Raw genomic sequence first — 15,060 nt, forward strand, 5'->3', positions numbered from 1 at the left:
TTCTGTTCCTTCTTCATCTTCATCTTCATCACCTCACAGCAGGAGGAGGGTGGTGCTTTCATGAGCCGTCTTACACAGTGGGAAAAATCCCCTCCTCGCTACGAGAGAACGAACAGTGGAAACAAACACGAACCATTCTACTCATCTGTTTCTATTCCTCCAGTACGTTGATTCATTTCATTTGACCTCCAACTAGAAGGTCGTGTTTCCATCTGCATGTGTTTGTGTATCTGTTAGTTTACAGGATTCCATCAAAACTTCTGAACAGAAAGAAAAAATGTCAATTTGATGCAGAACCGGGTCGGGAAGTTTGTATCACTCAAACTGTGACGTTTTAAAACATTTCCACTGAGCTGCTGTAACAAGCACATCTCAAGTACTTATTAATGACATGTAAGAACCTTAAATGTTATATTTCTATTAAGAAAGGAGAATTAAAGATAAAACAATCATGGAACAAACAATATCTGATGTTAATAAAATGTGAAATGTGTTGATCTATAAACTGCTCAGAGTTAAATCTGTGATTTTATAAAGTTAATGTCAGAAACTAACTGTGAAAAACTTTCATGACTCCGCCTACTCCTCAATCACCCTCGGTGATTGGTGGAAATCAGGCAGCTGCTGCCACGTCAGCGGAGCAGGGCGCTGTCAATCAGAGAGGGGCGGGACATCTGGAGTTAATATATTCCAGAGGTTTGTGAAGAAGGAGAGAAGCTGAGTGAGGAAGAGGAGGAAGAGGAGGTGACCAGCTGGGCCGGGAAGCAGAGGAAGAGGAGCAGGTGAAGATGGAGGAAGAGGAACAGATGAGACCGCTCCTCACAGCGGTAAGTTCGACCTGTTGTAGCCGCCGGAGGCGAACGACGACTCCGCGGAGCGTCCGACGAACAGCGGGGCCATCCCGCGGAGTCGTGCCGGACATGGCGCCTGTTGGCCCCTGGAGCTCCGGGGGAGTCCCGCTGTGTGTCCCGCTGTGTGTCCCGCTGTGTGTCCCGCTGTTTGTCCCGCTGTTACCGGACAAGTTTGACTCTGAACGAACCACGCTGCTGCCAGGAAGTGATGGTGGTGATGGGCAAACTTCCCGGAACTCATCCGGAAGGTTCCGTAGTTCTCGGTTCTCAGAGTTACCGTGAAACCGGTGAACGTTATTAAACTTTCCTGAGAGTTGGATTTGACCCGGACTGACCCGTTCTATCATTCGGGTTAAAGTCCATCCTTCAAACTCGAGTCTTTATCCTAATATCTCTGCTGTTCTGTTTAACTCCTGTTACTCCCTCAGCCCCGAGCCCCCCCCCCTCTCACTGTGTGTGGCCCTTCCCTGTAAGTCACTGTTAGTGTGTAGCTCTCGTGCACGTGCAGAATGCGGGTCTGATTCGTGGTGATTGTGACAAACTGTCTGGAAAGTGTGTTTGCACAATTTAACTCAGACATCGAGCAGAGATGCTTTAAATGAGGCTTTAAATGAATGGAGTTTGGTGAGGTGGACCAGGGCCCACAAGCAAGGCACAGAACCCCCACTTGTTCTAATGACCTCTGACCTCTGCAGTTCAAGTCATGAAGCTCAACCTGCTGAGGTTTGATTTCCTCATCTCAGAGGGTCCTCGCCACCTGCTGGATGCTGCTCCGCTGTTACCACGGTGATAAGAGTCAGTTATCAAACTTGTGAAAACTTTTCTTGGAAACCTGTCAAGTTAAAGTGTAACAGTGTGGTGGGCTCTTACTCTGAAAACCGTATAATTGATTAGTTACATACATCAGGCTTTACAGACAAACAGATCCAAACACATTTAAAGTCCTTTTCAAACATTAGAACTCTGATTGTTAAAAACTTTTTGGTTTTTAAGTGTACACATACGTCTCAAATATATCAATATTCTATAAGAAATGTGTTCCCAAAATATCAGAGAATTTAGTTATTTTCATTATAAATTAATCAACCACAAAGAATTATCTAATAAATAACTGGTAAATCAAAAGATAATGAAAAGAACTGTTTCTTAACCGTTACTTAAGAGAATATTAATTTATCACTAATAAATAATGTACATAATGTCAGTGAAGGTAAAACAAAGATATTGGACCTTTGACTGATCATATTAATGACATCTTAAGGCCTAAAATTGAAATGAGTAGATTTTGGTCTTTTTCAGATTTCTTTCACTTTTATAGCAGAAACTGATCTAATCTAACAGTACAAATATTTAAGATACTTAAAGTACCAAAAGCTGATTTCAGAGTGATGTACATCCAAGACGTGCTACAGAAATGTGAAGTGTTCATGTGGAGGTCAGAACGCGGTCAGATTCACGTGAACACTGCAGCAGCAGCTTCATTCACTGAGAAAATATGTTCATATCAGTCAAATGTCACATTATTTTAAGTAAAATTGTTGTTCCTGACCGAAGGTTGCGATTTTAAAAAGAAACATTAAACAGACCTGAGGTCCTTTGCAGTTATGTGTTAAACCTCCTCACTATATCCATTTAACTTACGTTATATTGATACAACTTTATATTCCTTTTTATGGATATTGTTTCAGTGCCCAGCATTAAGTGCAATATCTCCCTGTGAATTGAAGTGGAGTAAAACTAATAAAGTATCAGAAAGTACTTTAGTCAATGTACTTAGTTACCTTCCGTCACTGAAGTCACGGGAATGAAAACAGATAAGTTTATGGGAACTGTCAGTTAGTACTTTTGTTATTTGTCTGTTCTTCTTATCATACTAGGTGAAATAAATAATGTTTGAGTGTTGTTGACACTTTGTGTCTGTGCAGCCTCAGACTCTATATCTATCTATCTAGATAGATAGATATCTATATATAGATAGATATCTATATATACTATAATCTGAGCCAGTGATTGGTGAGTTTTTCCAGTGAGCTGACGTGAGGAGGTTTACTGGAGGAACAGACTCAAACAACTTCAACCTGTTGTGACAGGACTCACTTTACACTGCTTCATTTGAAAGGGTTTCAGAACCAGCTCCACTCTGAACTGCAGCCACAGAAGAAACACTAAGACGGCTTGATCCAGATTAACAGGAGGGAAAAACAACAGTTTTCCTTTTCATCAGCTTTTGGCAGTTGAAAGAAAATGTGAAACCTGGACTCAGTGAGTTTGTGTTTCTGCAGACGAGCGACTGTCGTTTGTTGATGTCATTGCTGCTTCACAGTTTTATCACCGGCAGACGAATCTGAGTAGAAAGGGTTTCTCTATAACCATCCTCTAACCTTTAGGGCTTTTTCAATCAATCAATCAAATTGTATTTGTATAGCCCATATCCACTTATCACAGTCTCATAGGATTTAACAATCTGGTGCAACTTCCTGTGTCCATAACCCTCAACAAGAGTGAGGAGAAACTATCAACCTTTTATCGTCAACAGAAACATCAGTGAGTTACAAAGAAGGATCCCTCTTGTAGGACTCGTTCACACCTGGTTGGGTTCAGAGCTTCAGACTCTTCAGTTCAGTCTGAACCTGAACATCAGGTGTGAGAGGTTCCTCAGACCAGAAGAGGTGTTCTGGGTCTGGATCAAACTGAACCTGGTTCTGTTGCTTTGCAGTGAAAACACGTTGTTGGATAGTTTGGACTTTTGGACCAATCACAGGAAGTAGAGACATAATTAAACAATAGAAGAAGAGGAAGCAGCTTCTTCACCTCCGACAATAAACAGTTTGAACCACGAGGACGTTCATTTGGTGCCTTTGAACTAGTGGAGTACTGTAGTACTGTAGTATTGTGGTACTGTGGAGTGCTGAAGTACTGTGGAGTGCTGAAGTACTGTGGTACTGTGGAGTGCTGAAGTACTGTGGTACTGTGGAGTACTGTCATGTGATCCACTGCTGGTTAGTCAGGTCAGAGGTCATGTGATCCACTGCTGGTTAGAGTCAGGTCAGAGGTCATGTGGTCCACTGCTGGTTAGAGTCAGGTCAGAGGTCATGTGGTCCACTGCTGGTTAGAGTCAGGTCAGAGGTCATGTGGTCCACTGCTGGTTAGAGTCAGGTCAGAGGTCATGTGATCCACTGCTGGTTAGAGTCAGGTCAGAGGTCATGTGGTCAGAGTCAGGTCAGAGGTCATGTGGTCCACTGCTGGTTAGAGTCAGGTCAGAGGTCATGTGATCCACTGCTGGTTAGAGTCAGGTCAGAGGTCATGTGATCCACTGCTGGTTAGAGTCAGGTCAGAGGTCATGTGATCCACTGCTGGTTAGAGTCAGGTCAGAGGTCATGTGGTTAGAGTCAGGTCAGAGGTCATGTGGTCCACTGCTGGTTAGAGTCAGGTCAGAGGTCATGTGATCCACTGCTGGTTAGAGTCAGGTCAGAGGTCATGTGGTCAGAGTCAGGTCAGAGGTCATGTGGTCCACTGCTGGTTAGAGTCAGGTCAGAGGTCATGTGATCCACTGCTGGTTAGAGTCAGGTCAGAGGTCATGTGATCCACTGCTGGTTAGAGTCAGGTCAGAGGTCATGTGATCCACTGCTGGTTAGAGTCAGGTCAGAGGTCATGTGGTTAGAGTCAGGTCAGAGGTCATGTGGTCCCCTGCAGGTTAGAGTCAGGTCAGAGGTCATGTGGTCCCCTGCTGGTTAGAGTCAGGTCAGAGGTCATGTGGTTAGAGTCAGGTCAGAGGTCATGTGGTTAGAGTCAGGTCAGAGGTCATGTGGTTAGAGTCAGGTCAGAGGTCATGTGGTTAGTCAGGTCAGAGGTCATGTGGTTAGAGTCAGGTCACAGGTCCCACATGTTAATGTGGAGCTGATTTAACTATTTAAATGCAGTATTAGTGGAAAGCATCATTCTATTGGTCTGAATGTTTGACGACTGTGATGACCACAGTGTTTGATTGACAGATGGTGCTTATACTCAGGAAACAGAGACTAACATAACAACAAGCTGTTTACTGCTGTGTAAACACACACACAGTGTCAGTGTGTACAGGTTAGTGTTGTCGAGTCGTCTCAGGGGGTTTGTGTTGACGCCAGCTGACTCTCTGGTGGACTGTTACACCGGATCCTGTTGGTCTGCAGGGAAACAAGAGGCAGTACTGATTATTGTTGTTATTGTGTGTTTGTGTTTGAATCAGTTATTTGACGATATAAATACGAGATCTCATGATTGACAGCTACAGTGATTAATCCAGAGCTTGGTTCTGAGCCTATAGTCCTGCTCTCCAGAGGATGAACCTCTAGGCTTTTATGACTCCATTATATTCCCTCAGGACGAACAGTATAAAAACACAAAATAAATGAAACTAATAGAAATAATCAAAAGCTACAATTAACAAATGCGACCTCCAGGAACATTTAGAGACAAGCTCACTGTGTGTGGTTTGTGTTGTTGTGCAGCTGTTGACACAGTCCAGCTGTTTTCAGCCACTTCCTTGTTGCTGTTGCTGTGGCAACTGCAGGGGGGGGGGCAGTGTTTAATGCAGGCTGCGTCTGTTGGATCATTGGATACAGACAATCGGCGGGAGGCGAACAGCCTCCACATGACAAACACACACTTACTACTTATTATGTTGACACAAATATCAGCAGATCGATGTTAACAGTTAAACCATAAATTAATTATATTTGAATCATTAAAAATAAAACACAAATACAACCAAATATAGAGAACTTGAATTAAGAGAATAAACATAGATTTATTTATTTATAGCAAGACATAAATATAAATCTACATTTTGTCTGCAATGTTTATTCTGTTTAATACGTTTTCATTCCAGCAAACATGAGCACAGATACTAACATGTCTGTGAGAAGCTGAACCCGTCAGATTCGTTTATTAATACAAACCTTTATTTACACTGTGGCTGGAAAACGGCTCCAATCTGAAAAAGCACAGAAAGAAGAGGCCATTTGTTGTGATGTGAGATTGTTCAACTCAAACCACAGCAGGCCTGATGTGTTGTGTTACCACCAGAGGAGCAAGCATTGAATATTGGATATCCTTAATACCTCTCCAAGTTGTGGTCGGACTTTAATACAATAACTGGACTGTTGCTGTGAGAGTGAGGATCAGAGTTTGTGCTCTTATCCTTCTGAAGCAGGTTGTGATCCACAGCCGTCATCGTCCCTCTGACTTGTTTACTTTAGCATCATATACCAAAGTGCACTTTATGCTTTGGTTTGTTTTGCACAATTTCTTATTGCAATATTTGTTAGTGACAGTTATTTGTATGAGTTGTGGTGATAAATGTCGTATCTGACACCGTCCATGTGACCTGAACTGACAAACTTCTCCTCTAGCTTTTATATTTATTCATTTAAATCTTTATATTTGTCATGTGTTAATACAAAACTATTTGGATATATTATGTGTATGTGATATTTCATCAAGTTTAAAGCTGGTAATTCAACCTTTGAAGATTATTTTGTGTGACGTAGAGCTGAAATCAAACAGCTGTTTGAAGCTTGTTTCTGTTTTAAATCAGTCAATTTCACACATAAATAGAACTGGGTTTTAAAAAATCAATTCTCTGATTAAAATCGATCTTGATTCAAATGATCCGATATCGATTCATAATCTTTTTATACATGAAATATATGATCGACCACATTTTATATAAGAACAGCAGCAACATTAATTAACGTTAATATGCTATCATTATATCAGTGGTATGAAATGGTTTCAAAATTAGGGCAATAATATAATTTATCACAATAATTTCTGGGACAATTGATCATCCAACAAAATGTCTTATCATGTCAGGCCTACCTTAATATTGTTTCTGAAAGTGTCTTTCATACCCAAGCAAAATTTCTATTTTACACTGAAATATCTGAATCGATATTGAAATGAAACCAGACCTTGTGAATGGAAATCAAATCGTTGTGAAATCAGTGGCGATACTCAGCCTTAGTTGTAAAAGTGAATACTTGTCAGATGACTAACTGTGTCTTGTTCCTTGAGCCTGTGGCAGAGTTCTGTCTGTATCTGGTCATTTGGTTTGTGGTGTAGGAGCCCAGAGCAGTGTGTCTGAAAGAGAAGAGCAAATGTAAAACCCCGTCTGTCATGAGTTTATATGGATCTGTGCTCTGTGCTCGTGTAGCAGCTTGTTGTTTCTCATTAGAATTCCTGAGCTGAGTGGAAAAGAACTGGTATTAACTGAGGCAAGAGGATATCTGAACTTCTGTTGTTCCAAAATAGAAAGAAATCATTTGTCATTTTCAAACTAAAATGTGAAACTTGGATCCTTTTTAATGTTCAATCTCTGCAGAGAAACACCAGTGGCCCCACCTGGTGTTCAAGTCACAGGTTGAAGGAAAAGAAATCAGAAAATATAAACTATAGGTTTGTTTTAGAAACTAATGCTAACATGCCCGATCAAAGAGATCACTGTCGAATCCAATGTGAAGAACTGGACTTAATCTGGTTGGTCTTGACTTGGAACCCATTCGATTTGACTCAGAACCTGTTTGACTTACTTTGGGACTTTATCTTACCTCAGGACTTGATATGAGACTCTGGTCTTTCTCTTGGAGCTTGTTGGTCTGGAAGCACACTGGTCTTGACTTGAAACCTTTTGTGTTTGACTCAGGTTTTTTTGTTGGACATGGAACTTGTTCTAGACTCTGGACTTGTTGGTTTTGAACTGGAACTTGTTCTAGACTCTGGACTTGTTGGTTTAGACTTGGAATTTGTTGGTTTAGACTTGGAACTTGTTCTAGACCCTGGACTTGTTGGTTTAGACTTGGAATTTGTTGGTTTAGACTTGGAACTTGTTCTAGACCCTGGACTTGTTGGTTTAGACTTGGAACTTGTTGGTTTTGACCTGGAACTTGTTCTAGACCCTGGACTTGTTGGTTTAGACTTGGAACTTGTTGGTTTAGACTTGGAACTTGTTCTAGACTCTGGACTTGTTGGTTTAGAACTGGAACTTGTTCTAGACTCTGGACTTGTTGGTTTAGACCTGGAACTTGTTCTAGACTCTGGACTTGTTGGTTTAGACTTGGAACTTGTTCTAGACTCTGGACTTGTTGGTTTAGACTTGGAACTTGTTCTAGACTCTGGACTTGTTGGTTTAGAACTGGAACTTGTTCTAGACTCTGGACTTGTTGGTTTAGACCTGGAACTTGTTCTAGACTCTGGACTTGTTGGTTTAGACCTGGAACTTGTTCTAGACTCTGGACTTGTTGGTTTAGAACTGGAACTTGTTCTAGACTCTGGACTTGTAGGTTTAGAACTGGAACTTGTTCTAGACTCTGGACTTGTAGGTTTAGAACTGGAACTTGTTCTAGACTCTGGACTTGTTGGTTTAGAACTGGAACTTGTGCTAGACTCTGGACTTGTTGGTTTAGAACTGGAACTTGTGCTAGACTCTGGACTTGTTGGTTTAGAACTGGAACTTGTTGGTTTAGACTTGGAACTTGTTCTAGACTCTGGACTTGTTGGTTTAGACCTGGAACTTGTTCTAGACCCTGGACTTGTTGGTTTAGACCTGGAACTTGTTCTAGACCCTGGACTTGTTGGTTTAGACTTGGAAGGGTCAGAGTGGAGACAGAGTTCAGAGTCTTGTCAGTTTTGTTTGAATTGCTGTGTTTGTGTTCTTCCTGCTCAGAAACGTGTGTGATTTGTCCATCAGCCTCCCGCCTCTTTTTTTTAACCTGCTGTGTTTGCAGACTTGCAGGCTCGCTGGTTTCTCTGCTCAGTGAAGCAACACACTCTGCTATAAATACATGAATCCTAGCCGAGGCTCTGCTGGCAGCGCGGCGTCTGTATTCACTCTCTGAACCTGGACGATTGCAGATCCACACACGACTGTTGACAGTTGGTTTATATCTGAGCAGCTGCTGCATTTCTCTTTTCGCCCTGTGGGGAGTTCACTGCCACAAAGTTTTCCTCTTTGGGACGTTTTCTGTTTTCCCAGAAACAGAATCTCTTTTTTTTGAAGCAGCTATGGGAGACTACTGGGGAGACATTGCCGGTCAGAGGGTGGCCAGAGCTGTGTCCCAGGTATGTACCTGCTCTTACAGTGTGTGAAGTTAGTGGTCGGGCCATACGGCTTCACACTCTGTGACTCTGTGACAGAGGAAGTGACTGTGGTTGAAGCAGAATCATCTTCATGAGTCATTTGAGGAAATGTGGCAGTTTAACAGGAAAAGAGTTAAATAAAGTACACAAACATGAATACATGTAAAAAGAAAAATGATCAATCTACTATTAAATATCGTGTGTGTGTGTGTGTGTGTGTGTGTGTGTGTGTGTGTGTGTGTGTGTGTGTGTGTGTGTGTGTGTGTGTGTGTGTGTGTGTGTGTGTGTGTGTGTGTGTGTGTGTGTGTGTGTGTGTGTGTGTGTGTGTGTGTGTGTGTGTGTGTGTGTCAGGGGAACGATGAGGAGGCGGTGCTGGACCAGGGAAAGACGAGCTCCACCCTCCACACCAACTTTGAGAAGGAAGAGCTGGAGAGTGAGTCCACACTGTCTGGTTTCAAACTCGACGTTCAGTAACATGACAGAGACGTGAACACTTCTATCTTGGTACAGAGTCAGTCCCAGTTTCTATAAGAACGAAACAAGGAGATTTAGACAGATGACCTAAATGTGTTGTGATCAACTTTATGTGTAACGAAAATAAAATGATAAAGTTAATAGTTATTAATTACTTAAACATGAAATATGATGTTTTAAAACCAGGTTAGAGAACTGACACATCCTGTTTATTTTCACACATGAGGAAGATCTTTAATGATTCATTTTTAATATGTAAATTTCTTTTACATCAGAAGAACAGTGTCAGTTATTTTCTCCGTCAGGTCACAGGGCGGTGTACGTGGGGGTCCACGTGCCTCTGGACCGACAGAGCCGGAGGCGTCACCGTCACAGAGGACACAGACATCACCGGAAACGGCGCGAACGGGAGGACGGACGGGACTCGCCCACAAATGGTCCGGCCCTGACTATCTCAAACGGTCAAAATATGAAGAACAAATGTGACACGATGACGAGCGTGATTTGTCTCCGTAGACACGCCGTCGCAGAGAGTCCAGTTCATCCTTGGGATGGAGGACGACGACGAGGAGCACATTCCCCACGACCTGTTCACTGAGCTGGATGAGCTCGCCTTCAGAGACGGAGAGCTCCAGGAGTGGAAGGAGACGGCACGGTGAGGACACGCCCCCCAACGTTATCTACATTCACTTCATTCAGGACAACGATCCTCCAACATTACATCTATCTATGATGTTTGTGTGTGTAATCAGGTGGTTGAAGTTTGAGGAGGACGTAGAAGATGGCGGTGAGCGTTGGAGCAAACCGTACGTGGCGACGCTGACGCTGCACAGTCTGTTCGAGCTGCGTTCCTGCATCATTAACGGCACAGTGCTGCTTGACATGAGAGCTAACACCATTGAGGAGATCGCAGGTCAGGACGCCGCCATGCCGACGCAGCGGTTCTTACGTGTGGTTATTCCGATGTGTCTCATGTCCCGCTCTCTGCAGACATGGTGATAGACAGCATGCTGGCGTCGGGTCAGCTGGAGGACGGCGTTCGGGAGAAGGTGAAGGAAGCCATGCTGAGACGTCACCACCACCAGAATGAGAAGAAGCTGAGCAACCGGATCCCACTGGTTCGATCCTTCGCCGACATCGGCAAGAAACACTCCGACCCCCATTTACTGGAACGTAACGGTGAGACCACGACGCGGTCGTCCTCAAGTTTATAACCAGACTCTGCTAGTGAGGGAGGAATCTTATAAACCTGCTGTGTGTGTAAAACCACGTGCACACACCTGACACAAGTATTTCTGAGGTCTTCGCTCTTTTGATTGGACACTTTGAATAGTACCCCCTGCCCCTGATTGGCTGTTTGGTTTGATCCCTGTCCGACCATCTCTTGTTCCACAGCTCAGTCTGGTATCAGAAAACCTTTTCAAATGAATCTTTATTAGTTAAATGCCATATCACAAAATACATCATCTCAAGGCTCTTCACAGTGTGAGGTCGTGACCAGTGACATCACTGTGTGCACCTTCCACCTGAGCATGTGTCATGATGCGTCCGTGGTTCAATCCAAGATGATTCATGGTCTAGTTTCAGTTAATCCTTGCACATATCAGGACTAGTTAGTCTAGAGTTCATGTTCCTTCCAGACGTCACAACCTGAGCGTCACTCGTCTTTCTGCTTCCCTTCTTCTCCTCAGGGGAGGGTCTGTCCTCCTCTCGTCTCTACCTCCTGCGTCGCTCCTCCTCACCTCCCATGTCCCCTCGTCTCACCAACCTGCTCGGACGCCACCTCTTTGAGGCCTGTCCGCCCGGCCTCAGCCCCTCCCTCTCTGCCTCCCTCCTCCACGCTCCTCCCTCCGGCTCTCAGCGCCGCCGCTCTGCTCCGGAGGGGCTGTGGGGGGGGGGGGGGGGGATCCCTGAGGAAGAGGAGGAAGAGGTGAAGATGGAGGACAAACAGGACCTGATGTTTCCTCACAGTCAAACAGGCACATCCTGGCATGACGGTGTGAACAAACTAAACCCTGATCTGCTGTGTGGGAACTAAAACCTTTTTTGTCTGACTGTGGTTTTGTTTGTAGAGTAAATGAATCACAGCTGGAAAACAACTGCACAACTTTATTAAAAAACGTCTTCTAACAAGACATCAGCAGTGTATTTAGGAGCCGGTGAACTGATCTGACTAATGATACGTAAACATCGTAGAGTCTCAACATCTGTCACATCACCTGTGTTCAAGTGTAAAGATCAGAATCGTCCTGTGTCCTACAAACAATGACCAGGATTATTATAGCTTTGCAAGTTTCATTCATTTCTTTAGTTTGTTGACGAAACGCTGCAGTTTAGTTTATTGGTTTTGTTTTTATGCGTCGTCACTTGTAAAGTTCAGAGGCTCACGTGGTCCCCACCTGATCTGTGGATAATCAGACCCCTCGTCACTGAGGTGCTGTTAATGTGCCGACGTAAAGGAAGTCCAGATAAACAGGAAGTGAGCACAACAAGCTGCTCACTCCAGTGGAACGAGGAAACCTCATCATTCAGCTGAAGACAGAACATCGGATCTACAAACTGTTCACTTGAACTGACGTTAAGGTCTTAAACTGAACTGAAGCTTTATTGGTTGAGCTGGTTGAGTGTGGTGCAGCAGTGAGGGATGATGGGAGTTGTAGTCTTCTCCTGGTTAGGAGTCCTTCAGGGTTGATGGTTAGGAGGTTTTTATCAGGAGCTGAATTCTCCTCATGTCTCCTCCTCTCGTCAAAACTCAGTGTTTCTCCGACTCGTCTCTGATTGGCTGTGAGTCGAGCTGCCGCTAACGTTTGCTCAGCTTGTTTCTCTGAAAACTTCAAATCCTGACGACTAAAATCCTTCATCTGCTTCAAATATAGAGTTAAAAACCACCAAGATCTAAAAAGTGCTTCCTAAAGATGTGGCTTCAAACTGGATAGAATGTGACCTTTGACCTTTGTCTCTTGTGAAAAACAAACACTGACACATGCACAAAGAGGATAGGACGCCACCATCAGGTGACTAAATGAAACACACTTTTACCTTAATTAAAACTACAGATTTCTGCAGGTTATATCCATAAATTAACAGAATTCACATCTGAACATTGAGCTGTAAAGATCATTTCCAGAGGTTCCATCCTTACGGACTCGTGTTATGTGAATGAACTTTATTCAGTAGACGAAGTTAATTTCTACATTCAAAGGTCTGAAGAGTTTAAAGGCGAAGTTGAGAAGTCAGATGGAGTTTCTGTTGGTTGGCAGCGACGTGTGTGTGTGTGTGTGTGTGTGTGTGTGTGTGTGTGTGTGTGTGTGTGTGTGTGTGTGTGTGTGTGTGTGTGTGTGTGTGTGTGTGTGTGTGTGTGTGTGTGTGTGTGTGTGTGTGTGTTTTCCTCGGGCATCTCTTCTGCAGTCATGTGGTTTGAATCAGCAGCTACACACACACACAGAGGAGCAGCCAATCAGACGATCTTAAAGCTGCAGCCTTAAGAGACAGAAAACAAGAAAGATAAAATCCTTAATGGCAGAAAGACACTTTGAACACATCACAACATTAATATATATCAATATTTTAATCACAGACTTTTAATGTACAGATCTGATGTGTAAACAAATTAAAAAGTGACCTGCTTTTTTGTGTAAATTTACAGTTTATTTTACTGTGTATTTTGTATTTTTGCATGTCTGTACTTTATTTACAGTGCAATGACAAATACGTTCCCCCACTTGTTAATAAATGATCTATTTGTCTATTTATACATCTTTCTTTTTGCCTTGATGTGACCCGTCATTGGTCAGAATGTGTCCTGGACGTATTAATGGCGGCATCAGAAACCGTGTAGGGGAGTGAATGTCTGACTGAGTCTTCGTGTTCGGCAGATCTGCTGGCGTCTCCTCATTCGGCTCCCGGAAACCTCGACCACAGCAAAACCGGCGAGAGTCGCATCAATGGAGGCAGCCGGGAAAACAGCACGGTGGGCTTCACCAAGGTAACCCCCTGTTTTTAATATAAACACAAACCTTCATGGAGGGTCACTGAAATATATGGTTGAAACAGACGTCGCATGTTTGATTCCTCATATTTAAGTGTCTGTTAAAAACATGAAGCAGTGCAGGGAACTGTCGTGGATATTGAGCGTTCGCAGCAGAGTGTGTCAGCGCCCCAACAACTCAACATGTGAAGTCATGACAGCAGCCTGCTCTCTGTCTGGAGGGCCCCCCCACCACCACCTGTGGATTCCACCGATGACTGGGACGGTGTTGTCCCTGTGCGCCGGTCGCTAACTGTCAGAATTTATAGTCACAGGATGGACGTTAAAAATTCAAGAAAGCTTTCTGATTGGACACAGAAGAGAAAAGACAGAGATTTAGATGTAAAAATACTTAGTTAACGTCGGGTTTAGTCCAACACCTTTAAAGTACGAGCAGTTTAAAGTCTGGTTAGAGGTTAGTACCGTTCACGTTCAGCCGATAACTACGTGAACACAACGTTTACTCTGGATCGTTCTGGCTCTGTTGGTGATTTATAAACTGAGTTTTAACTGTGTTGCTCAGTGTGAACCTGGTGGAGCCAATCAGAGGCTGTGGTTGTGTTCATGGAGGATGACTGGTTTGTTTTTCAGCAGGACTGCGACTGTGTTTGTCTGCTGCCAGCGGCCAGTAGAAAACCTGCCGTAAGTCTGTCACCTGTCAGTCACCGGCTGTCGACCAATCAGTGGCCTGTGTTGTGAGTCATAGTGTATTAAACTGTGGGCGTCTGTGTTTGGACTCAGTTGTTATTGTGTTGTTCAGTCCGATGTAATGTGTGTGTTTGATGTAGACACATGACACCTCGTATATAACTGTGACTCCCACTTATAACTGATGGTCTTTATATACAGTCACTGATGGTCTTTATATACAGTCACTGATGGTCTTTATATACAGTCACTGATGGTCTTTATATACAGTCACTGATGGTCTTTATATACAGTCACTGATGGTCTTTATATACAGTCACTGATGGTCTTTATATACAGTCACTGATCGTCTGTATATACAGTCACTGATCGTCTTTATATACAGTCACTGATGGTCTTTATATACAGTCACTGATGGTCTGTATATACAGTCACTGATCCTCTTTATATACAGTCACTGATGGTCTTTATATACAGTCACTGATCATCTTTATATACAGTCACTGATCCTCTTTATATACAGTCACTGATGGTCTTTATATACAGTCACTGATGGTCTTTATATACAGTCACTGATGGTCTGTATATACAGTCACTGATCATCTGTATATACAGTCACTGATGGTCTTTATATACAGTCACTGATGGTCTGTATATACAGTCACTGATGGTCTGTATATACAGTCACTGATCCTCATTATATACAGTCACTGATCCTCATTATATACAGTCACTGATGGTCTTTATATACAGTCACTGATGGTCTTTATATACAGTCACTGATGGTCTTTATATACAGTCACTGATGGTCTTTATATACAGTCACTGATGGTCTTTATATACAGTCACTGATCGTCTTTATATACAGTCACTGATCGTCTTTATATACAGTCACTGATCCTCTTTATATACAGTCACTGATGGTCTTTATATACAGTCACTGAT

The 15,060-nt window shown here is 43.1% G+C and overlaps 1 protein-coding gene across 5 annotated transcripts in view; it reads left to right on the top strand.

The window, feature by feature from the left end:
• Nucleotides 1-662: 662 nt before the first annotated feature.
• Nucleotides 663-15,060, top strand: part of LOC117776543 (sodium bicarbonate cotransporter 3-like) — a 29,508-nt gene continuing 15,110 nt past the window's right edge. Inside the window, exons 1-8 of one of the 5 annotated variants that reach the window (XM_034610531.1) lie at nt 724-744; nt 777-827; nt 9,318-9,399; nt 9,746-9,877; nt 9,957-10,095; nt 10,193-10,353; nt 10,431-10,619; nt 13,316-13,425. In XM_034610531.1, the coding sequence (XP_034466422.1) occupies nt 789-827; nt 9,318-9,399; nt 9,746-9,877; nt 9,957-10,095; nt 10,193-10,353; nt 10,431-10,619; nt 13,316-13,425 (852 nt within the window). In that variant the 5' untranslated portion in view covers nt 724-744; nt 777-788. Of the gene's footprint in view, nt 828-9,317; nt 9,400-9,729; nt 9,878-9,956; nt 10,096-10,192; nt 10,354-10,430; nt 10,620-13,315; nt 13,426-15,060 lie in introns of all 5 variants that reach the window. The other 4 variants (XM_034610535.1, XM_034610530.1, XM_034610532.1 and 1 more) reach the window with 4 other exon arrangements.

This window comes from Hippoglossus hippoglossus, chromosome 16 (assembly GCF_009819705.1).
Source record: "Hippoglossus hippoglossus isolate fHipHip1 chromosome 16, fHipHip1.pri, whole genome shotgun sequence".
NCBI classification, from domain to species: Eukaryota; Metazoa; Chordata; class Actinopteri; order Pleuronectiformes; family Pleuronectidae; genus Hippoglossus; species Hippoglossus hippoglossus.